This window comes from Galeopterus variegatus, unplaced genomic scaffold, assembly GCF_000696425.1.
Source record: "Galeopterus variegatus unplaced genomic scaffold, G_variegatus-3.0.2 Scaffold6102, whole genome shotgun sequence".
NCBI lineage: Eukaryota > Metazoa > Chordata > Mammalia > Dermoptera > Cynocephalidae > Galeopterus > Galeopterus variegatus.
In genome coordinates, this window is record NW_007732213.1 from 52,303 (window position 1) to 75,622 (window position 23,320).

Here is a 23,320-nt window from a genome sequence, read left to right on the forward strand (position 1 = left end):
CGCTCCCGCTGAGGGTTCGGATCCCACATACAGACCGGTTCCCGCTCACTGGCTGAGCGAGGTGCGGGCGCGACACTGAGGGTTGCGATCCCGTTGCTGGTCCTGGTCCGGTATGGGCGCAACACTGAGGGTTATGATCCCTTGCCGGTCCCGGTCTGGTACGGGCGCGACACTGAGGGTTGTGATCCTGTTGCCGGTCCCGGTCCAGTACGGGCGCGACACTGAGGGTTGCGATCCGGTGCCGGGCACGAAAAAAGACAAAAAGGAAAAAATAAAAAATACAAAAAAGAAGAAAGACTTCAAATAAACAACTTAACATTACACCTCAAGGAACTAGAAAAATGAGAACAAACCAAAGCCCAAATCAGTAGGACAGAAGAAACAAATAGCAGAGCAGAAATAAATGAATTAGAGATTTAAAAAACCATGTAATGGATCGGTGAAGCAGAGTTGGTTTTTCAGAAAGGTAAAATTGATGAATCTTTAGCTAGAAATGAAGAAGAAAAAGAGAGAAGACCCAAATAAATAAAATCAGAAATGAAAAAGGAGACATTACAACTGATACCTTGGAAATACAAAGGATTATGAGACTACTATGTACAACTATATGTGAACAAACTGGAAAACTTAGAAGAAATGGATAAATTCCTGGACACATACAGCTTATGAAGGTTGAATCATGAACTAGAAAATCTCAACAGACCAATAACAAGTACTGAAATTGAAGCAGTAATAAAGAGTCTCCCAACAAAAGAAACCCCAGGACCAGATGGCCTCACTGCTGAATTCTGCCAGACTTCTAAAGAACTAATACCAGTTCTTCTCAAACTCTTCCAAAAAGTTGAATATGAGGAAATACTACCAAACTCATTCTATGAGGCCAACCAACGTCAACCTCATACCAAAACTGGGGGAGGTGGAAGGAAACTACAGACCAGTATCCATAATGAACACAGATGCAAAGATCCTCAACAAAATACTAGCAAATAGAATCCATGAAACATGAAAAAGGTCATTCACCATGATTAAGTAGAATTCATCCCGGGGTGCAAAGATGGTTCAGCATACACAAATCCATAAACGTGTTACATCACGCCAGCAGAATGAAGGGAAAAACCATATCATCATTTCAATAGATGCAGAAAAAGCATTTGATAAAATCCAACACCCCTTCATGATAAAAACACTGAACAAATTAGGTATAGAAAGAATATACCTGAACACAATAAAGGCTGTATATGACAAACCCACAGCCAGTATCAAGCTGAATGGACACAAATTAGAGGCTTTTCCTGTAATATCTGGAACAAGACAAAGATACCCACTTTCCCCAACCTGATTCAACATAGTACTAGAAATTGTAGTGGTATATAAACACATCGGAATACTATTCAGCTATAAAAAAAAATGAAATCCTGTCACTTGCAGCAACATGGGTGGAGATGGAAACCATCATGTTAAGTAAAGTGAGTCAGGCACAGAAAGACAAATACCGCGTGATCTCACTCTTATCTGTAATCCAAAGAAAAAAAAAGTTCTCATAGAAATAGAAGGTAGAATAATGGTTACCCGAGGCTGGGAAGGGAGAGGGTTAGGGGTGAGGCAAAGTGGTAGACTACTGTGTACAAAATTATGCTATCTACGCTAAGTGAATCATTGTGCAGTATGTTCATGTGTTGAAACAACACACTGTACCCCACAGATATGTGCAAGTAAATGTTAAAATTTAAAAAATAAATGAATAAGGAGATCCTTCAGACTTTGAATTCAAATAAAAGTCAACCAAGTAGAAGTGCCTGGTACATGTGTAGCACATTGTAGATCCTCAATAAAATGTTTTCTACTATTATAAGAATAAATGGTAATATTTCTCCTTAGGTCATTTAGTCTAAGCATTTTAAACACATTTAATTTCTGTCAGAAATGCAAAGCAAACATTTTACTATAAAAACAGCAAAAAAAAGATTAGTTTTGTCCAGTGATTACCTAGTACAGTGTATGGGGCAGGAGTGTTTTATAGTTTCTTAACTATAAGCTGGTGGTGATCCTAAGATTTCACAGTTTAAACAGAAGTCAGTCAGTAGGAGGTGTTTTCATTTTGAGGCTTAGTCTTTGAGTTCCTGACAAATACTTCAAGTCTACATGTCAGAAAAAATATCTTTTTTAGGAAACATCAAACCTAACATGTGCCTAGAAATAGGTTGTGAGGGGCTATTTCTGAAAAATATTGAAGAGGAAACCAGCCAGTTGAAATACAGTTAAGTCCCTGAAATAATGTACCCTACAGACATGCAGTTTGCATGTACTGTGACTGGCAATTCCTCCTACCCTCTGCCAGCCCCTGATCTCAAACAAGGAGGCAGGCCGAAGTTCTCAGCTGGTGCAGAGGAGGGGGATGGTAGGAGATGCCTGCCTGGTTATCACTTGAGATTTTTTCTGTTCTGCATACAATCAGGTGTGTGAGTAAAGTTTTGCTTTCTTTACTTTCATCCTTTTCATGGCAATACAGAGTGAAAAATACTGTTTTTTATTAACCTCGAATGCCACGTTACATTTTATTTGAATGAATTTTATGGACCCTACTTACAGTGGAGTTTTACTGTATTTTTACTTACTCATTGAATAAAACTGGTTCACAGACGTCTTCTTCCACTTATTGCCCGTTAACATCAAATTATAGAAAAATAAAAGTAATTGATAATTTCAGTGGCTAAGCATATGATTTTGTTTTGTTTTTAGAGAATGTGTAACCAGTGCTCTGTGTATCCCATTAGCAAGCCAGAAGAGGTAAGGATAAATAATTTATCTGTTTTCTTTGCATTGACTTTAAGAGTTATTAAGATCATGTGTTTTGTTTGTAACAGGAGTTCCACTGGACGTCCTGACTGGACCTGCATTGTGGTGGGTTTTACTTCAGGTTATGTACGCTTCTACACTGAGGTAAGTTGAGTTTTCAGCAGTTGGAAACACTAGTTGACTGCAGTACCTGTTATGCTCCTCCCCCCCACCCTCCCATTATAATAGTTTGTAACTTCATTACCTGCTGCTTGGAAACGTGTAGTAGATGCTTTATAAGGGTGGAGGCCAGGACAGGCGTGAAAAGTTCTGATAGAAGATATAGAGAAATGAAGCTGTTTTCTTCTGAAAGGAGATTACCTGGAGGGCTGGCTGGTTAGCTCAGTTGGTTAGAATGTGGTTTTATAACACCAAAGTCAAAGGTCAAGGGTTCAGATCCCTGTACTAGCCAGCTGCCAAAAAACTTAAACAAGCAAGCAAATAAATAAATAGAATGCCTGTTGTCTGTGGAAAACTGCTTTAAAAGTGTACTTAGTCTCTGCGTGGCCGTGCCTGTTCAGGTGTATTGATAAGAAAACCAGCAGGACCCTCTCTGTGCTTCCTCCTAGAGTGGTGTGCTCTTGCTTGCACAGCTGTTGAATGAGGACCCAGTGCTGCAGCTCAAATGCAGGACCTACGAAATCCCCCGGCATCCTGGCGTGACCGAGCAGGTGCTATAAAAGATTATATTTGAAGTAACAGTGGCATTGCTTTAAGGCAGTTTCTCCTCTCTTTACTGGGTAGAAACTTAAAGATAAGTTTGTTTTATGGCACAGTTAGCTGTACTGTCATATTCTAGGAATATGGAGCAGGTGCTATAAAAGATTATATTTGAAGTAACAGTGGCATTGCTTTAAGGCAGTTTCTCCTCTCTTTACTGGGTGGAAACTTAAAGATAAGTTTGTTTTATGGCACAGTTAGCTGTACTGTCATATTCTAGGAATATAATCTACTTGTAGCTGACTGATGAACTCCAGTCTTGCTTTTACTTACTTAATGAAATATTTGATTCATTCTACAATAAAATAAAGTACTTTAGTTAAAAGACAAAAAAAGTGTCTTATATTTAGAATTTAATGGTGACTTAAGGCAAAAATGTAGTATTATATAACTTGATGTCTTTTTAATTTGGATTTAGGTATCAAAATTACCCATACTAAAAGAAAAAGTTTAGGCCTTATTGTTAATAGGACTACTACTTTGAACTTAATTTCTCAGAAAAAGGACTATTGTTTATAGTGGAGAATATTTTAAATTCATTGACAGTTTTGACTGAGAAAATAATACTGTTGAGTATCTAAGGCTTTCACTTCTTTGTATATGCCCTGTAAGATTTTGGTTGCCTCATAATCAAAAAATAATTGTAGAGCCACTTAAAGCAATATGCTTTTATTTTGTGTGAATGTACAGAGTCAAAACTATATAATATGCCTTCCTTTTTTGCACTACTTGGCTTCCAAAAGATTTCAAGTAAACAGTTGTATGTGTGATATGTGCATGTAGACTTAATTGCACGATAGATGGACTAGAGCTATAGAAGAAACTTAATCTAGTGAGAGATTAGACTAATACCTATTAGTAACTATGAATGAATTAATCAGTAACATAAAGAAATACCTAGTTAACTGCTAATTTACATGAAAGAGTAAATTCTGTACACGTTTAGTGAAGGGGGAGCTCAATGAGAAGTAGGACAGTAAGAGAGACTTTGATTGAGGAGGTGAGATTTGAATTAAGCCTTGACTGATGGGTCTGGAAGTTAATTAGGTAGGACTATGTATGTGACAACAAAGAAACCTATGTTATAACATAATAACTGATGAGTATGTAGAGTGGCCAAATTTTTCATAAATTTGAAGACCAAGTAAAAATAAATTGATTCAGGAGATGAGAGAAGCTCCTAAAAATTTATGAGAAGGAAGTGATATAATCAAATGGATATTGAAGGACTCTTTGAATTGGAGTTGTGAGAGATTGGAATGAGAGACGCTAGTTGTCTGTTTTTTTAAGTTATCTGTAATAGCTGTGGAGTGTTGGGAACCAGGACCAGAATGGCTGTGGGAGGAAAGAAAAGAACAGTACAAAAATCAATTTGAAGGAACAAGACTTGGTAATTGTCTAGAGTCATAGAATACAAAAAAGAGAAGTGAGTCAAACGTCTCTAAGATATTCATCCTAGGGAGCGCCATTGGCAGATTTGGAAGAGGGGACTGTGTTGACAGTAAAGAAAGGTTACTGAATGTGGTTTTTGGACATGCTGGGTGTGAGACAATGGTAGGAAATAAAATGAAGATGCCAGACACACAAGCTTTCTGCCTTCACGGAGTTTACAGTTTGGGGATGGAGGGAAACCAACAGTAAATAAATAGACATATCAAGGTGATTCTAGTCTCTGGTAGGTGCTACGAAGGGTGTCAATGTGTTGATGAGATAGTTATATGGCAAGAGAATGGGGGTACTGTTTGAGATCGAGGCTCAGTAGCAGCGTCTTTGAGTAATTAACATTTGAGCAGAGACCTGAATGATCAGAAGAATTAGGCAGGTGAACATATGAAAGGAGAAGGTCTATGCACATGCGAAGGACTGAGGTGATGATGACCTCCCTGTTCAAGGACAGAAAGATATGAGATGACATCAGATATATGTGCCAGGTCTTACAGCCATGAAAGAGTTCATGTTTTATTCTAGACACAAAGGGAAGCCATTGGAGAGTTTTAATCAGGAGATTAAGACTGTGCTGGCTGTGTGGAGCATGGACTGTAGAGAGCAAGAGTGGAAGCAGGAAGCCAAACTGAAAGTCCATCAATGGGAATTGGTTGAATTTGGTTACATATAATGGAATACTGTACAGCCACAACAAAAAATGATTTCTTTACTTATTGAAGTGAAAAAATGTCCTTGACATACTGAGTAATAAAAAACATGTTATAGAATACTATATATGGTATAGTTTATGCAAATGTGTATGAATTTATTTGACGATGTTCATTGAGACATGTCTGGGATTTCAGGTGAGTTGTTTTCTTCTTTCTGTTTTTATATATTGTTTGTGTCTGATCAATGACTATATTTAGTTTTTATGAAATTGTAAAAATTTTTTGTTGCTCTCACTATCTATCCTGAGACCGTTATTTAACATACACAAAATCTCATATTTGAGAGCAATTTTAAGTCTTTGGCCAAAAGGCATTCTAAAGTTAATTTTTCACGTAGTTTCGCTGATCCTCTGCCTGACATTGCTTTGTGTGTTGGGTCATTGACAATTTAGTCATAGTGTTTTTTTATTTTACATTATTCATGAAATCCAGGTAAAATAAATAGATATGCTTATTTGGTGTATCTGCCTAAGAAAATGTATTATTTTCTTGTTTCTTACTTCTTAAATAGAATGAAGAGTTGAGTATCTTATATCCAGCTGCCATTGTGACTATTGATGGATTTAGCCTTTTTCAGTCTCTTCGTGCTTGTCGAAATCAAGTAGCAAAAGGTAATTTGGGGGCAAGAAATATTTAACTTACGATTTTTTTTTTTAAAATTTTTTTTTTTAATGTGACCTACTTACAGAATTAAGTATGTCTTCTAAACAAAAAAGAAAAAAAAATTTTTTTTTTTAATGTGACCTACTTACAGAATTAAGTATGTCTTCTAAACAAAAAAGACCTTCCGAACTAGATTTAGGGAAACAACTTTGCTTCTGTGGACATGGGAGAGCATGGTTGGGTAGATTACTTTAGTAAGGTATCGGCAAGAGCTGAAACATCAAGGCTCTTCACATGTTGCCTGGGACCTTCCGAACTAGATTTAGGGAAACAACTTTGCTTCTGTGGACATGGGAGAGCATGGTTGGGTAGATTACTTTAGTAAGGTATCGGCAAGAGCTGAAACATCAAGGCTCTTCACATGTTGCCTGGGGACAGTGACCAGCACAGGATCAATAGGCTTTCTTCACTGATTCAGCATATGTCTTGGCCCATTAAAGAGATTTGCAGTTGTATTGACAGTCAACATTGGTGTGAGGAATTCAGTTGCATTTAGCCGAGATACCAGTTCTTACTAGGTTAGCAGTTGTAGGGCCAGTGTACTAAAATCTCATGACAATACATTGCTTCTGTCCTCACTGAAGATAAAGATACAGCTGTGTGCAGGGGGAATTTTCCCTACCGTAGGCAGGATCCAGCAGAGAGTTAACATCATCTTGTTTTTGCTTAACTTGGAATAGTTTTGAGTGGAGAAATATAGAGATCTAAACTTAATGTATATGTGGGCAACTACATTATTTCCAGACTTAGGGATGAAAACTGTACAAATAATCAAGAATCCTTACTTTATTACCTGTAGTTTATATTCCGATGCTATTGTATCTTTGGAAGACAATGTCATATTTCACTGAATTCAACATGCCATTAATTGTAAGATACACTATTATTTTACATACCACTAAGAAGAAAAAACGTTGCCAGCAAAAGACACACCATTGATTTTAAGATCCCAATTTTAGATGTGTTAAAATATGAGAAAGAAAAGTCTTAAAGTCAGTGAAAATGCCATAGTAGCACTGACTTCCCCTTGTTTTCTTGGATTGGGTGGTGAGTTTGGATTGGGTAGGTGAGTTTTAGTGACCCTAAAGCAAACAAAGTTCAACTTCTAAGTGGTTGAGATCATTTCCTGAAAACATGGGTTAATTAAGATAAGTTTGTTGCTTCATAAAAATTGTTTCTAAATCCAAACCGAACATTAAGATGCAAAATAAGCAGTTTCTTTTGGGGGGAAAATGTAGTATCTTCTATTGCAATGGAAAATTTTTCTGTTTTTTAGGTTATGTAATTGGTAAAATTCTGAAGTCTTGGTTATGTGCTTCTTTTGTAATACCTACTTTTTATTAGATCAGAATATTTTTGAATTTTTATACCTGTTTTTATAATCTTTTAAATTATTTAAACTTAACCCATCATAAGCTTCATTTTCTTGAGAAGATTTAAAATAGTCACCATTAATATATATATATCCGAAGAGACTGGCGATTTTATGTAGGTAAGAATTCTATTAATAAAATAGAAATATATAATTATGTTATAATTGGTATTGCCAGCCATTTAGTTTTCAACACTTTTTAATTCCTGTTTAAAGCCATTTTAGCCATTGTACCATAAAACCATTTTGTCTCCTGGTGTAAGGAATTAAGCCACTTAGTGCCCTCTTATTATGAGTTGTTCTAAAAAGAATTCTGGTTACTTAGCCAGAAATTGTGGTAACATTTATTTCAGCATATGGGAAAATTCACTTTTCCTGGCCTTACTATCAAATCTGTAATATTTAGAGGACTATATATTTCCTTTATTAAAGTACTTTTCTTAGCTTTGCAGAATAAATAGCCAGAATTCAGCAGTATTCTAATATGTAGTATGGGAATTATCGAAAAATGGGAGTTTGTGCATGAATCTGTGGCAAGAGATGTAACTGTTGCTTTTCCTCTTATTACACACTAAGGTGGAGGGACTCAAGTTGAAGATTGGCATTTCATTAATTTTCCTGGAAATGCTATTGCTGTTAGCATATGTTTCTATCAAGTCTGGCCTCAGTTACCTAGGTTAGAGATCTTGCTGTATGTGTGCTCTACCAGGTATATCATGTTTTTACTTTTCCACTGAGTGAAGCACTGATTGCTGTTCCCAGGATTTTACCCATTTTTTTCAAGAGGTTGAAATTGCTTACTTGGCATCAGTTGCAGTTTGAATTCAACTTGATTTGGAGTTGTATTGTAGGATTTTTAGTAGTCTTCTCTAATCACTTGAGTGTCAGAATTTCTTGTGACAGCCAACTTAGTCTTTTATTTATTTATTTTTAATTTATTTTTTATTGAATCATAATTGATTATATATATTTTGGGGGTTCAATGTTGATGTATATTGATCATATCAATATTATTAGCATATACAATATTACAAGTCATAATTATTCTTTATGCCCCTTATCCAGTCTCTCCCCATTCCCTTCTCCCTCCCACCTCTGATAACTCTTGATTTCTTCTCTCCTTCTGAAAGAGTAACAGTTACTCTATTGATTTGTTGCCTAGATGATCTGTCCAGTGCTGAGAGAGGTGTGTTTGACTATTATCGTAGAGCAGATGCTTCTATCTCTCTGGAATGGGCTTTGTGGAGAGAGGCATCCTCTTCTTTTCTTTGGTCTCCGCTAGTGACTCCCTTTGTGTCAATGCATTTGAGTGGCCGGTGGGCCATCTGCACAGTGGTTGTTGCCTCTAGCTGCTTTTGCGTCAGCCGTGGGTATTGTGGTGGCTGTGGTCACATGGAAGTGATGTTTTTGGCGTGCTTCTTGCCTGGTTGTGGGAGGAGGGGTCAGTCCCCGGCTCCATCTGTTTTTATGTTCTAAGATGTTGCAGGTCAGTTGGGTGGGAGGGAGAGAGGGGAAGGGGGAAGGAAATAGGGTGGGAGAAGGAAGAGGGAGGGAGGGCATGGTTGAGGCCAGTAGCACCCCACTCAGTCCTGCAGGGGAGACCAGGGGGCTTCCAGTGGAGGCTTTGTCATTGCTGGGCTGAATGCAGATGTCAGGGGGGTGTGGCTGAAGCCCTTGGCCCCCCAGTGCCCTGGCTCACGAGCCTGGGATGTTTCCTGCAGCAGCTCAGTGGTCATTGTTGGGCTGGTTGCAGGTGTCAAGGGGCATGGTTGAGGCCCCCAGCCCTCCCTGGCTTGGGGACTGAGGGTGCTTCTGGTCCTTCTAGGTTTTATAGGTGTTCGTTGGTGAAGTGAGACCTTTACTAGTTAATATCAAACTTTGTCTCTGGTCTGTGGGTACTTTGTTTTTTCTTTCAGTTCTGCATTGGATTATTCACTGTTTCCACCACTTAAACTCTGCACTGGAACTAGTTTATTGTCCTTTGCTTACTTCTAAAATAGGGGAACTTCCTGTGGGGACCAGCACTTGAGCCCTGTGGTTGAGCTAAATTGCTTCTTTGCTGTTGACACCCTGGGGAAAGCTTTTTGTGCAGCTCAGGTTTTAATGGTTGACTTTGTAGGTAATTCCCAGTCTTGTGAGATCCACTACACCTGTGTTGTATATAAACTGTGGTCTGGACCTGAGTCTTTTCAGCAAACTGCTCCCCCTGCAGTTCTATATTCCTAACCAGTCTCCACTGAGTGGTCCTGTGCTGATTGGGGACAGATCAGCTGTCCATGCTATGCCCCAGTGGTCTCCTAGTGGACCCGTCTCCTCCACCACCCTCACTCCAAACACTTCCATAGAATGGGCCGTGTGCTAGTCCCTTGCAATGATTCTCCAGCCTCTGAGTGGCTCCTTCTTTCATCTGTTGTGGCTTCTCCTGTGGTTGTCCATGGGAACCCTGTTAGTGGTCTTGCTGGTCTGAGGGCCACCAAGGCCCTCTTCTCCCCTGCTGCCTCCAAGCAACTTCATCTGAAGGGCACAGCTGCGGCTTTTGTCAGCTCTTGCTTCGTGTGCTCACCAGCTCCAGACTTGAAGCAGCTGGGGCTTGAAATGGTGGGAGTGATCCTTTCTTTTTCTCATCGTGGCTTCTCCTGCCTTCATGCACTCTGTAGATCTCTCCTCCTCTTCCCCTGAGCTCTAGCGGCCCCAGCTTGGCTGTCATTGCTTTTTAATAGTTGTAAATTGATTGATTTGTGGGAGAGAGTGACGCTGCAGACTGTCTGTTCCACCGTCTTGACTGGAAGCCTCTCAACTTGGTCTTTTTTTAAATGTTTGCATTTTATGTGCATTGTCCTGGCATGAATAATTCTTACTTTATGCCTTGTTTTTATTACTTTGCTTCATTATTAATAGTTGACGTTTTTGAATAATGAATTATACTTTTAATGATTTTTTTTAAAACTTCAATTTATCCATTATAATTGTTTGGATTATCGAATTTTTATGTTTGACAGCTGCAGCATCAGGCAATGAGAACATACAACCACCACCATTAGCTTATAAGAAATGGGGTCTACAGGATATTGACACTATTATTGATCATACCAGTGTTGGTAAGCATTTTATAGTTCATATTCTTTTGAAATTTACTTCTTATACTTTTTGATTGAAGTATCTCATTTATTAGAAGTTGACATTTAATGTGAAAAAATACATTGCCTTTAATAAGACATTTGGAAGTTAGTTTAGACTCAGATCATCATAAGCTTTGTCTTTAAGAAGTGGAAGAAGTTTTAATAAAGGTTTAATTATGCCCTCAGCAGCAGTATTTTTCAGTTTTAAGTCACTCATTATTTGACTTAATTTTTCTGTGGACAAGTTTGGTTCGTAATAAATCAGTCTTTTAAAAATACAACCTTTAAACCAGCAGAATATAGATAAAAACAAATTTCTTCCTACAACCAGTAATTGAGGGCTTACTGTATTAGGCATCAAGAGTATAGATGAATAGACATGGTCTGTATTGTCCAGTACTGTGAGTCTAGTTGAAAGAAACACACAAGAATGGTTACAGTACTGCAATGTAATGATTATTGTTATGTTGTAGTAGACAAGTGGATTGAGTGTAATGGGAGTAGAGGAGAAAGCCCCTCGCATTGAGGGCAACAGGGAAGAGGAGCTTGGCTTTAATCTGAGATTGAAAGAATGAGTAGGAGTCGACCAGGAGAATAAGCACAGAGGATAGATTCTAGCCAATATGAACATAGAGGTGGGGGTGAAAGAATGTAGTGTGCTGGAGAAACAGCAAGCGCCAGGGATAGCTGCACAAGTGAGGCCAAGTATGTACACAGGAGTCAGATTCTGAAGGGCCTAGTACACTAAGCAGAGGAGGATCTAAATGTTTTCATTCTGATCTTTCTCCTGCCTGCATCGAGAGCCACTGAGGAATTCTGAGCAAAGGAGTAACACCACTTTTGCCTGTTTCAAAAGTCACTGTGGTGGCAGTTGAGAGGCTGGAATGGAGGGGTCAGGACTAGAAAGCTATAATAATTTTGTTAAGAAGTAATGGACTTCTGAATTAAGGTAGTAGAAATGTGGGTGAAGAAGGAAATATTATTTTAAAGTCTATATGTATTTTTTTCTGCTTATCAATATACTATATGCTTGTTAAAAAATTCAAGTAGTATGTAAATACATAAAGAGAAAAGGGAAAAAAAAACCTTAAACCCTACTATCCAGAGATATTCACCACTGGCATTTTAGTAAACATTCTTACAGACTTTCTGATGTATGTATGTGTGTAAGTGCTTGTATAATATGCATATGGTCATGCAGAGATGTTTTCATAAATGAGATTATATCATACCAACTATATCATAGTCCTTTTTCAATCAGTATATCATGAAGAGCCTTTCCCGTCAATTTTGCTAAATATACGTTTTATCAGTCAGAGTCCTAATACAAGATAGATGTTACACTTGAAATAGGATAATTAAAGAAAGTTTATTTACAGAGAAACAGTTTATAAAGATGTGGTATAGGAGAACCACAAGGGATACTATCATATCCCAGGGCTTTTTAGCAGCCAAGCTGTTAACCACTCGAGGCCTAAAGAGATGAGGGCAGGGAGCAGTTCCAGAACTTGGAGACAATGAGTGGAACCAGCAGCTGGAGAGCATGATGACTTTTGTTCAAGGGACACAGCCAGCTTTTTCAGGGAGGGAACCAGAGAAATAAATATCCTGACTTTATTCTCCTTTCTCTCTTTGAACTCCTGATGGAGTTTCCATTGTCTTAACCCAATTATAAGTCAGCATGATCTGTGCAAGCTGGCCCCGTGGAGAGAGAGCAGGGAGAAAAGGAGGGAGCATCAGTCTAGAGGGGTTAACAGAAGGCATTTGACACACAGGTCAAATACCTGTCTTTTTCTGTTCACTGCCTAGTTCTTATATGGAATATTCTGTAATAAAAACCTTTCTGGTAAACATTTCAGTGTGTCTTTACTTTTTTGCTAACATAAAAATTCTGCTGTATTCCAAAGTGTTGAGTTCAGTTCAGGGTAACTTCTCTGCTCTGTTAATTAAACTTTGGAACATTGAAACTGGCTAGGGAAAATGATTGGATAGAAAATATTACTCTATTCATTTATTCCCCAGCCTACAAACTGAAAAAACAAAAAATGCAATAAACTTTATTGTGTGTAAAGGTCTGATTAATTCATTCAAGAAATAAATGAGAGGGGCCGGCCCGGTGGCGCACTGCTACAGTGCACCGCTTGGGAGCGCGGTGGCGCTCCCGCCGAGGGTTCGGATCCCACATACAGACCGGTTCCCGCTCACTGGCTGAGCGAGGTGCGGGCGCAACACCGAGGGTTGAGATCCCGTTGCCGGTCCCGGTCCGGGCACGACACTGAGGGTTGCGATCTGTTGCCGGACACGAAAAAAGACAAAAAGGAAAAAATAAATAAATAAATAAATAAATGAGTACATGTTATATCCCAGGGACCAATATTGATGCTAGAAATACAGGACAGGACTTCTGCCCTCATGAAGCTTATATTCTGGTAATGGGGAGACAAAAAATAAACAAACTAAATGAATAAATATGGTAATATCAAAATGCTGTAGGCAACTTGAAGAAAATAAGCAGAAGGTTATGATAGAGAGTAAAGGAAGAGGGTACTTAGGTAGCTGGTGAGGAAAGGCCTCTCCAGGGTGGCATTCAGACTGAGACTTGAAAGGTGAAGAGCTAGCGATGGAAAGAGCTATAGGAAGAACATTCTAGGCAGATGAAGCAGCAAGGACATAGACTTGGGGTCTTGAAGACTCAGAGTGTTCAAGAAACAGGAAGGAGGTTGGTGTGACTTGATTGTAAGAGTGAGGGAAAGTGGGGCAAAGTTGAGCTACAGGTGTGGATGGAGGTCAGACCGCATAGGGTAAGGAGGTCGGAGTTTATTCGAAAGGCAGTGGGTGTTGATGGATTCCAAGTGGGGGGTACATTTAAAAATGTCCCTCTGGCTGTTGTTTAGAGAGAGCCTTGTTGATTTTGTAGCTTTTAAAAAAATGACTTTTGTCAGTTAGGTAAACTAAGTAGTTAGAATCTTAGAATGGAACTGAAGTAAAAATTTAATGATCTGAAATGACTATGTCCTGTCAATGCATTCAAATCGTGTGAGTTTTTTTGTTTTTTTTTTTAATCATTAGGTATTATGACTCTGTCCCCTTTTGATCAAATGAAGACTGCTTCCAATATAGGTGGATTTAATGCTGCAATTAAAAACAGTCCTCCTGCCATGTCTCAGTATATCACAGTAGGATCCAATCCATTCACTGGCTTCTTCTATGCTTTAGAGGTATGAGTTCATCACTGATGATGAGTGAGGCCACTCTCGATTTTTCAACTTGTCTACAAATTGAATGTGGTAACAGCCTTAGAAAGATTAAGCAGCTTACATTTCTCAGTTTCAGTTGAAGCTGAAATTAATCTCAACTACCTTTCTTCTAAATTCTTTAGATCAGCTGGAAAGATACCCAAGTTCAGTAAAAAACAAACATTTTTTTTTTGAAGCCCTGAGTTCTTTGGCAGTTGAGTTGTCTTTCGCTGTTGGTATATCAATGCAGTACCCCACAAATATGTACAATCAGTTGTTTCAATAAAAAAATCATCATCATCATCTTTCTTTAACACATCAAGTGTATGATCTTATTTAATCCCACCCAGTGTATTTTTTATTACAAATACTGTATTTCTCAACTCTAGAAGTTAAATAAATAAATATATATACATAATGGTGCAATAGACAGAAGCTCAGGGTTGTTAATGAACTCAGCCCACTGGGAATTTGAGTAACTGAGAAATTGTAAAGACAGAACAAGCTACCAACTAAAGTTCATGTAAGTGGTAAAAATTACTTCCTAAAATGGAGAAAGTTAAGTGTTCAATTTGGCAGTTCTTTCTCACTTAAAAAGCAGCCATCTCAGAATTGTACAAACTCTCTTCTTATTTTATTTAAAATACACATACGCATAAACACACACACATACATACATGTATGAGGGAAAAGAGCTAGTTGTGTGTAGATGGAAAAGTAGGATACCGTCATCTGAATATCACAGTTTAAAATTTAAAATTAAACTATAATTTATTTTATTTATTTATTTATTTTTGAGATCGGCCGCACCGCGCTCAGCCAGTGAGCGCACTGGCCATCCCTATATAGGATCCGAACCCGCGGCGGGAGCGAGTGCGCCACGGGCTTGGCCCAAATTAAGCTATAATTTAAAGAGGGAAATCCTGAAGGTAAAATAGGCTACTGATGATTTTATTTTTAAACTATAGAATTAAAACTGTATTATATTTCTCCTAAAATAAAGTTTTTACTGTACCCTTTGAAAGAAGTTAGTTGCTAGTTTAGGCTTTACAACTTTTCAAAAGTTTATGAAGTAAGCCTTATTTAGAAAGTATGTTTTGTTTCTTTGTGAGCTACTAAGTTTTCTCTTTCAAATTTTCTGTTTTTCAGGGAAGCACACAACCATTATTATCTCATGTTGCGCTAGCAGTTGCAAGTAAACTCACTTCTGCTTTATTTAATGCTGCCAGGTAATTACATAACAGTTAGATTAAAAATTATCTAATTTGTATCTAGCTTGGTGTTAACTTACATTTTGATAGTCTGCGTTGTAAAACTCTGGAAGCTCTAGTTTTGTTCTAAATTTTCTTTGTTTTTAGTGGTTGGCTTGGCTGGAAAAGTAAACATGAAGAAGAAGCTGTCCAAAAGCAAAAGCCAAAGGTTGAACCAGCTACCCCATTAGCTGTCAGGCAAGTCTGTCATGTGTCCCAAATTTTAGTGCTTTTAGAAATGTATTGTTAAACTTACAGTCTTTCAGTGCCCTTGCTTAGTGGATTTGCTGATCTCATTAAGTCTTTGGAACTTCTGACAGTCATTAAATGTGGGATTTTTTTTCCTCACTAGAATGTAAATTCCATGAGAAGAATCTTTGTTACCTATTTTGTTCACAGCTGTCTCTCTGTCATCTCAAAATGTATTTGTTGAGTGTGCTGTTTAACGGGCATCTATAAACTTAGCTTAAGTTGCAGGAGAATTAGTTTAATGATAGCTGAAAGAATTCTTTTTTTTTTTTTTTTTGGTCCTTTTTGTGACCGGCTGCACCGCACTCAGCCAGTGAGCACACCAGCCATCCCTATATAGGATCCGAACCCGCAGTGGGAGCGCTGCTGCGTTCCCAGCGCCGCACCTTCCCGAGTGTGCCACGGGCTCGGCCCAAATTCTTTAAAAAGTTTAGTTGTCACTAAGCTGTATAAACTTAAAAAGTACTTAGTGATTTCTTTAAAAAATTAAAACCGTAATCATGTGTATTCAAGTGCTCTTCCAAATACTGGCTCGTGCTCCCTTGTTTAGTTTAGTAGTGCTTTAGGGTGCATTGGTGCGTTTGTAGCTTTTTGGGAGGAGAACATGATTTTTGCTTGGTTTTGTTTTTAAATTGTTTTTTATTAACTAATATAAAGAATTCCTCCCCTTTTTTTTAGATGTTGTTCACCTAAAGAGAGCCAGCTAATTAACTGTTATTAAAATTTATTGGAGTTTATCTTTTAAGACTTTTTTTTATCTTATTTTAAAATATTATAACATACCACATTTCCTAAATTTACCCAAGAATTAAGAAATTAGCCAAATGGCCCTGTGTGCCTCAAATAGATGTAACAAAGTTTGAACACCTTCTCTCAGGGACTTTTCTCAAAATGAAGCTATCCAGGTCCTTTTCAGCACCTCTTTGTTTTTATTTTAGTCACAGTTCTGATAAGGTCTATTATAGACTACTGGCAATTTAGAGGTAACTATTTAGAAAAAGGAAAATTCTTGCTTCAGGCAGATAAATTGGTGTCAGTAAGATAAGATATCTAGCAAAAAAGAGAACAGATCAGGAACAAGAACTTAAAATTGACAAAACATGCCTGTGTAGATGTGAAGTATTCTAAAATAAGGTTGTAGATACATATGTAGGGAACCTACGTAGGACTGTGTTTTAATTTTATTTCTTTTACGTATTTATATTGCAGATGTCAGGTATGATTAATAAATTATTAATCCACACAAGATTCATATTTCTTTATGTAAAACAGATTCCACCTATTTTGTTTATGCATTTTATTATTCCATTATGTTTCTAGATTGGAGTGTGATTTGAACTTTTTATTTTCTTTTAAATATCAGATTTGGACTTCCAGATTCTAGACGCCATGGTGAAAGCATATGTCTATCTCCATGTAACACACTGGCAGCTGTAACAGATGACTTTGGCAGAGTTATTTTATTGGATGTAACTAGAGGAATTGCCATACGCATGTGGAAAGGTACTTTCTTACAAAAAAATCCAGAAAAAAAGTTAACTCACTTTTTTACTCAATAGTTAGGCAGTGTTTTCATAGCATCCTTCAGCTTCTGGTTGATGACACAGTTTTTTTTTTTAAACATGAATTCAGTCAGCCACACTTGATCGAGTAGTCAATTAGTATATCCTTTAAGTCTGATTACCTCATAGGCACTTTTGATCTGTGCGTTATGCCCTTTCTTTCAATTCTCACTATCACTGACAATTTGAACTCACAGTTTCTTATCCCTGCTATTCATTCCCCTTCACAAGGCCACTCTTGAGCCAAATCTTCTCCCCAAATCTACAATGCCAAGTCTTTCTGATTTAATACAGCAAAACCTAGCACAATCCATATTCACTGACTTGATTTTTGTATCCATATGCTTGGGTCAATCCACTTGATTTATGAGTAGCTGTGTTAGTTAGGAGTTTTATGCAGCTGCTAATAACAAACCCAGGTATAGCATTGACATGCTATTACCACAGTATGCTCAGGAACCCATTCTGCTTCCATGTAGCTTCCCCATTCTCATAGGCAAAGAGAAGAAGGGAAGACAGGCACTCCTGCCCACTGAGCCAGTCTGCTTTGAAGACATTCCCTGAAGCCCCTCCATCTTTTATCTACAAAACATTAACCAGGACTTAGTGACATGGTCACACCTAACTATAAGGGAGACTTGAAAATATCTTTTAACTGGGCACATTGTCCCTAAGGCAGAAGGGGAGAATGCATTGTTGAGTCATCAGGAATAGTAACATGACAGCATAGACCACTGGTTGGAAACCACAATTATGTCACAATCTTGTCTGCACTATACAATGTGAGAATTAATGGATTTGAGGACATTAAATTACTCTGAACCAGATTATGGCCACTATCACCTTCTTGCCAGAGAACTCCCACAGTGACAGGCAAACGCAATCTTTACCTGCCACACGTTCAAGTGTCTGTAGAAATAAGTTTCAGTGCTGCAAATACATCTTCTAAACAACATCAAATGTGTGTTCTCAGCGAAACTTTTCCAAAATACAGAAGACATAGCATACTGACTGGCCCAAATGTGCTGTGGCGATCTTACTGCTTGCATTGTTGGCTGACTTTCTGCAGCTGGTGCAGTTTTCCTTTGCACTGTGTGCTGCAGGGGGAGGGGTCAGTTGCCTATGGGAGGGACCACCCTAAAAATGTGAGATAGCATGGACTGCTGCCTACTCACATCATTCTACAGCACAGGTCTTCCCTGTATCTGCATACCACCGAGGGGCTTATGTAGCAGGAAGTCAGTTTGATCTTTTTCCTGTATTTTAATTGGGCTTTTATTTTATATCTAAACCTGATCGTCTCCCCAGAATTTTTTTGAAAGGAGGGAGGGAATCATTTAAAGAGAGGGAGGGAAGGGTATGGGAACAGGGAGGGATATTTAGGAGGCTTTAATGATGTCTATAATTTATTTGTAAAGAAAAATAGTGATATGAGGCAAATATAGCAAAATATTAAGATCTGATAAGGCTTGTTGATAGATCAAGTATCTACTATAGTTATTATCTTTCTGTTGAAGATATTTCATAATAAAAAGATAATGCACTTTTATAGCTTTTCTAGTCCCTCTCCCCCAATATTCCAGACTGTTTCAGGAGATTAATTAACTAATTAGCTTCCCTTTTCCTCTGTTTTCAAGGGTACCGAGATGCACAAATTGGATGGATTCAAATTGTAGAGGACCTCCATGAAAGAGTATCAGAAAAGGTGGATTTTTCCCCGTTTGGAAATACTCAAGGTCCAAGTCGAGTAGCTCAGTTCCTTGTGATTTATGCGCCAAGAAGGGGAATTTTAGAAGTGTGGAGCACACAGCAGGGACCTAGAGTAGGAGCTTTCAATGTAGGAAAGCACTGCAGGTAAGCTGCAAACCCTGGCATTTTCTAATTACAAAAAATGCAGGAATGCTTTTATTAATGTAAAGCTTTTACTGAACCTACTTACTAGATTACAAGTTGTGTGAGAATTGTAAAGTTCTTTAACATGGTGTTTTCTTGTGAGTGTCTGGTATATAGTTAAGGATTAAGTATTTAGTAACAAAAATGATAGAAAATGCCATGGTATGCTTCTGAATTAAAGTTAACATGGTGCTACCATGTGTCTGTCACTTGTGCTGTGAAGGCGCAAAAAGAACAACCCATTCATGTTCCTCCCGTGGTGACATTAAGTGAGGTGAATGCTTTGTTTGCCATTGAAACACACGCCTGATTGTGTTCATTTAATTTTCTAGAAACTTTTAATAAGGTAGAACTCTGGTAGTCAAGTCCTCCTTTACTTATATTTTTGGTGTCAGTATTTATTTGCCTTATTGATGCTCCTGGAGTGATGATAATGTGGGGCTCCCTAGCTGTAGTGAAAGCACCTTTTGACATTTCTCTTTTTTCTCATATTTTTACTGTGTTGGCATATGATTTCCTTAGGCTACTGTATCCTGGCTATAAAATAATGGGCTTAAATAATGTTACCAGTCAGAGCTGGCAGCCACAGACTTACCAGATCTGTCTTGTTGATCCGATGTCTGGAAGTGTGAAGACAGTGAATGTTCCTTTCCATTTGGCACTGAGGTAAGGCTTGTTGAGTGTCTGCTGACCGATGCTCCTCTATTGACTTGTCCTCGTCACTTAGTTGGTTGTGCTTTGTTCTGTAGGTATCGTTTTGTTGTTTCCTTTATCACTAGACTAATATCTTTAAAGTTGAATAGGAAGTATGTAAAGGAAAAGGAAAGTTGGAGTGTATCAGAATCAGAAGGAAAACAGTTTCACATCCTGTATGAATTTGTTGTATTTACTGTTTTAGTGATAAGAAGAGTGAACGAGCCAAGGACATACACTTAGTGAAGAAACTAGCAGCCTTACTGAAAACAAAATCTCCCTATCTTGGTAAGTGTCCTATAATAAAAACAAAGCACACTGCTCTGTCATTTTTTAAATCAATAAAATATTCTCAGTTGAGCGATCAAAATACTTAAGCGTATTGATAAACTATCTTACCTTCTCAGAATGAGGTGAGATACAGTATTTTTTATTGGAATTACTCTATAAGGATAAAGTGTGCTGTCTAGGGGATATTAAATTAGTAACAGTAAAACATAATGTGAGAACCCAAAATCCTTTAGACTGACTGATAGTACAAATATGTTCATTTTCTTTCAGAGTAATATTTCACTGTAATAAAAATGAACATTTTACTTTGATTAATTTTCTTTTTATAGATTTGGTTGAAACAGAAATAAAGGAATTAATTCTCGATATTAAGTACCCTGCCACCAAAAAACAAGTAAGTGTACATAAAGTATGAAATTTCCTGCTGAGTAGCTATTATATGTCCCTCTTAAGAAAATTGCTATTTTCCTGTCTCCCTTGGAACATGACCAACTAACATCCTTTCATGTTTTTATTCATACTCTCCTCTTCGTATTCCCATGTGGAGGTTCCTGTTGTCTCTCTCTTTTTTTAAAATTAAGTAGCATTTCCAGACTTGTGTATATTTCTTATTATTTCACAGCTACGTACATACATGGAAAACTGAGTAAATAGTGATTTCTGTTGCAGTCATTTTTTTAAACACTTATTGATTTATTGTAGAGCAGGCATGTCTGTGGCTTTTAACTGTGTTTTTCATTCCACTGACAGTGCTCATTGTCTCTTATTTTCCTCATGGCAAAGTCTCTGATACTTTGATGACAAGGTGGGCAGGCATCTAGAGAGGCAGTTTAGGAAATTTGTAGTAGAGAGGGTCCTAACCCCAACATTTCTCGTTTTGATGCCATCTTTCTTGTTATCTTATATCATGGGACAACAAAATTGGGTAACTTTAGCATAGTGTGTAGTGGGTTTTTTTTGTTGTTTGGGGGGTTTTTTTTTTTTACTATAATACTGAATCATGTACGAAGCTGTACATTACATAAAAAAAATACTGGAAAACCCAGTAGTGAAAGTTGTCTGCTATTTTATGACACTATAGCGGAAGGAAAGAATCCAGTTTAGGTTTGAGAGACTGGATAATAGGGGAATAAATAATAGGAGACTGAATAATAGGAAAGTAGAGCAGATGCTAGCTACCTTGTGTAATTGTAGGCAGGAGAGAGGTAGATTATACTTCTCCTGGGTTTTTGCCTCTTTTAGTCACTTTATTTATATCCTCCAGGTAGTCGTCTCATCATAGGCCTGACCAACATCTTGAGTCACTCTCTAAGTCCCCCCGCCACACAGAGGTCATTGTGTTACGATCTGATACATGTCTCATGCCGCGTCGTCAGCCTACCTTTTAAACTATTTAATTTCATGAATTAAAATCCAATTTAATATGCTAATATGAAAGGATAAACATGAGTTTGGGCTGCTGTTTAACCAGTTGATGATTTTGGTGGTTGCCACTTTAGTCATGAAGAAATATTTTGGAACTGGTGATGAAGACTATTAAAAAGTCTGTAGGGGTGGAGGATGGGGAGAAGTAGGTAAGTCAGGGTGGGGAGTATATATATCTAGCGTGGCCTGTAGATTCAGCCAGCGACGTCCAGTTACAGTTATTAAGCTATAACTAAGTTGTCATCTTTTATATTGACATGACAGTAACCTCTGCTTTTCATTTATGCCTAGATATTATAGGCTTTTTCAGCTTCTTATTATTGGTGAATAGCTTTATGTCTGTTTCTGTTTTGTCTTAGCCGTTCTGTTAAATACTGGTTGCCTTCTAGTTTTCTTCTTAGTCTGGACTTTTTGTCATTCTACCATGTTTGGCATGACATGAAGTTGATTGCATATTACTTATAATGCATCTTCAATTTTTAGGTGTATATTAAAACATCTTAAATGTGGAGCTTCCCTTTGAAATTTGGTGTAGAGAAAGTATTGGCATAAATATAAAATGTAAAAAGCAAAATCATTGCCTTATAATTACTAGCATTGCTCTTTATCTTTCTTCTAGGCTTTGGAAAGCATTTTGGCAAGTGAACGTTTGCCGTTTTCCTGCCTTAGAAACGTCACTCAGACATTAGTGGACACTTTAAAAAATCAAGGTAATAGAATTTGTAGTGATTGGAGGTTATGGTCTCACTTCAAACTTTGCTTATAAAAAGTTGTGAATTGCTATGATACCATCATGGTACCTTAATGTGAAAATAATATATATAAGAAATAAGGAAACTTATTTCATGCCTTTAATATTTGGGTACCTTTGTTATTCCCTGTTTAACACATGCAGTTGATGTTTATCTGAATATATTGACTCTCGTTTCTTATTAGAAATACTTTTCTTTTGAATCCCTCTGCTGTGAGAAAAGATATCAGTGTGGAATAATGAGAAGTGTTTATTCTGATATAGTTGTAGAACATTGTGAAAGCCATTGGCATGAGGGTAAATTAGCTGGTGGCATACAGAAATCAACCAGAATCCCTTGCTGCCATTGTCTTTTAATTTTGGGAGAGGAGAGAGATTTCTACAGGGAGGCATTTTTAGGAAATGTCACTTAGACCAAGATAATGATAAAAAATGCTTATGCTTTGGATTAAAGTTCCATTAGTGTATAGCATCTACATTTTCTCATCCATTTCCCTCACAGAGTTAGGACTTCCAAAATCATACACTATAATTAGATTATTAGTTCTGAGTTTCTGGGGGTTTTTTTCCTATTCGAAATTTGTCTGAAAAATAATTCCATTTGAAACTATAGGGTTGTAATCCATGCTCTATCCAGCTGAGCTAGAAAGATTCAATTTATTCAGAATTACTAACATCAATTAAATTGAAGTGTGCAGTGTACTGATTTCATCTAGTCATGACTTTTTGCTGGTCATGTTAATTATGTAAAACCAGCTTTATATTTAATTATGCTTAAGTCGGGTTAAAGTGGTTTAGTAAACAAATCATATGTTCTTTCAGGACTTCAAGCATCCTAACTTTGAGACTCTTTTTCCATTATTGATTTTGTGTGTGTTCTTAAATTTTTTAATTTCTCATATTTTAAAAAATTTATTTTTGGGCCGGCCCGGTGGCGCACTGCTACAGTGCGCCGCTTGGGAGTGCAGCGGCGCTTCCGCCGAGGGTTCGGATCCCACATACAGACCGGTTCCCGCTCACTGGCTGAGCGAGGTGCGGGTGCAGCACCGAGGGTTGCGATCCCGTTGCCGGTCTCGGTCCGGTATGGGCGCGACACTGAGGGTTG

The 23,320-nt window shown here is 37.8% G+C and overlaps 1 protein-coding gene across 1 annotated transcript in view; it reads left to right on the forward strand.

Annotated features, from left to right (window-relative positions):
* Window positions 1-23,320, forward strand: part of RAB3GAP2 (RAB3 GTPase activating protein subunit 2 (non-catalytic)) — a gene marked incomplete at its 3' end in the record, with an annotated part of 103,863 nt that overhangs the window by 48,821 nt on the left and 31,722 nt on the right. Inside the window, exons 5-18 of the mRNA XM_008590443.1 lie at window positions 2,740-2,787; window positions 2,865-2,940; window positions 3,405-3,506; window positions 6,223-6,322; window positions 10,746-10,844; window positions 13,935-14,083; window positions 15,251-15,330; window positions 15,460-15,549; window positions 16,964-17,103; window positions 18,800-19,016; window positions 19,578-19,721; window positions 19,954-20,036; window positions 20,369-20,433; window positions 22,084-22,174. Coding sequence (XP_008588665.1) covers window positions 2,740-2,787; window positions 2,865-2,940; window positions 3,405-3,506; window positions 6,223-6,322; window positions 10,746-10,844; window positions 13,935-14,083; window positions 15,251-15,330; window positions 15,460-15,549; window positions 16,964-17,103; window positions 18,800-19,016; window positions 19,578-19,721; window positions 19,954-20,036; window positions 20,369-20,433; window positions 22,084-22,174 — 1,484 coding nt within the window. The remainder of the gene's footprint in view (window positions 1-2,739; window positions 2,788-2,864; window positions 2,941-3,404; window positions 3,507-6,222; window positions 6,323-10,745; window positions 10,845-13,934; window positions 14,084-15,250; window positions 15,331-15,459; window positions 15,550-16,963; window positions 17,104-18,799; window positions 19,017-19,577; window positions 19,722-19,953; window positions 20,037-20,368; window positions 20,434-22,083; window positions 22,175-23,320) is intronic.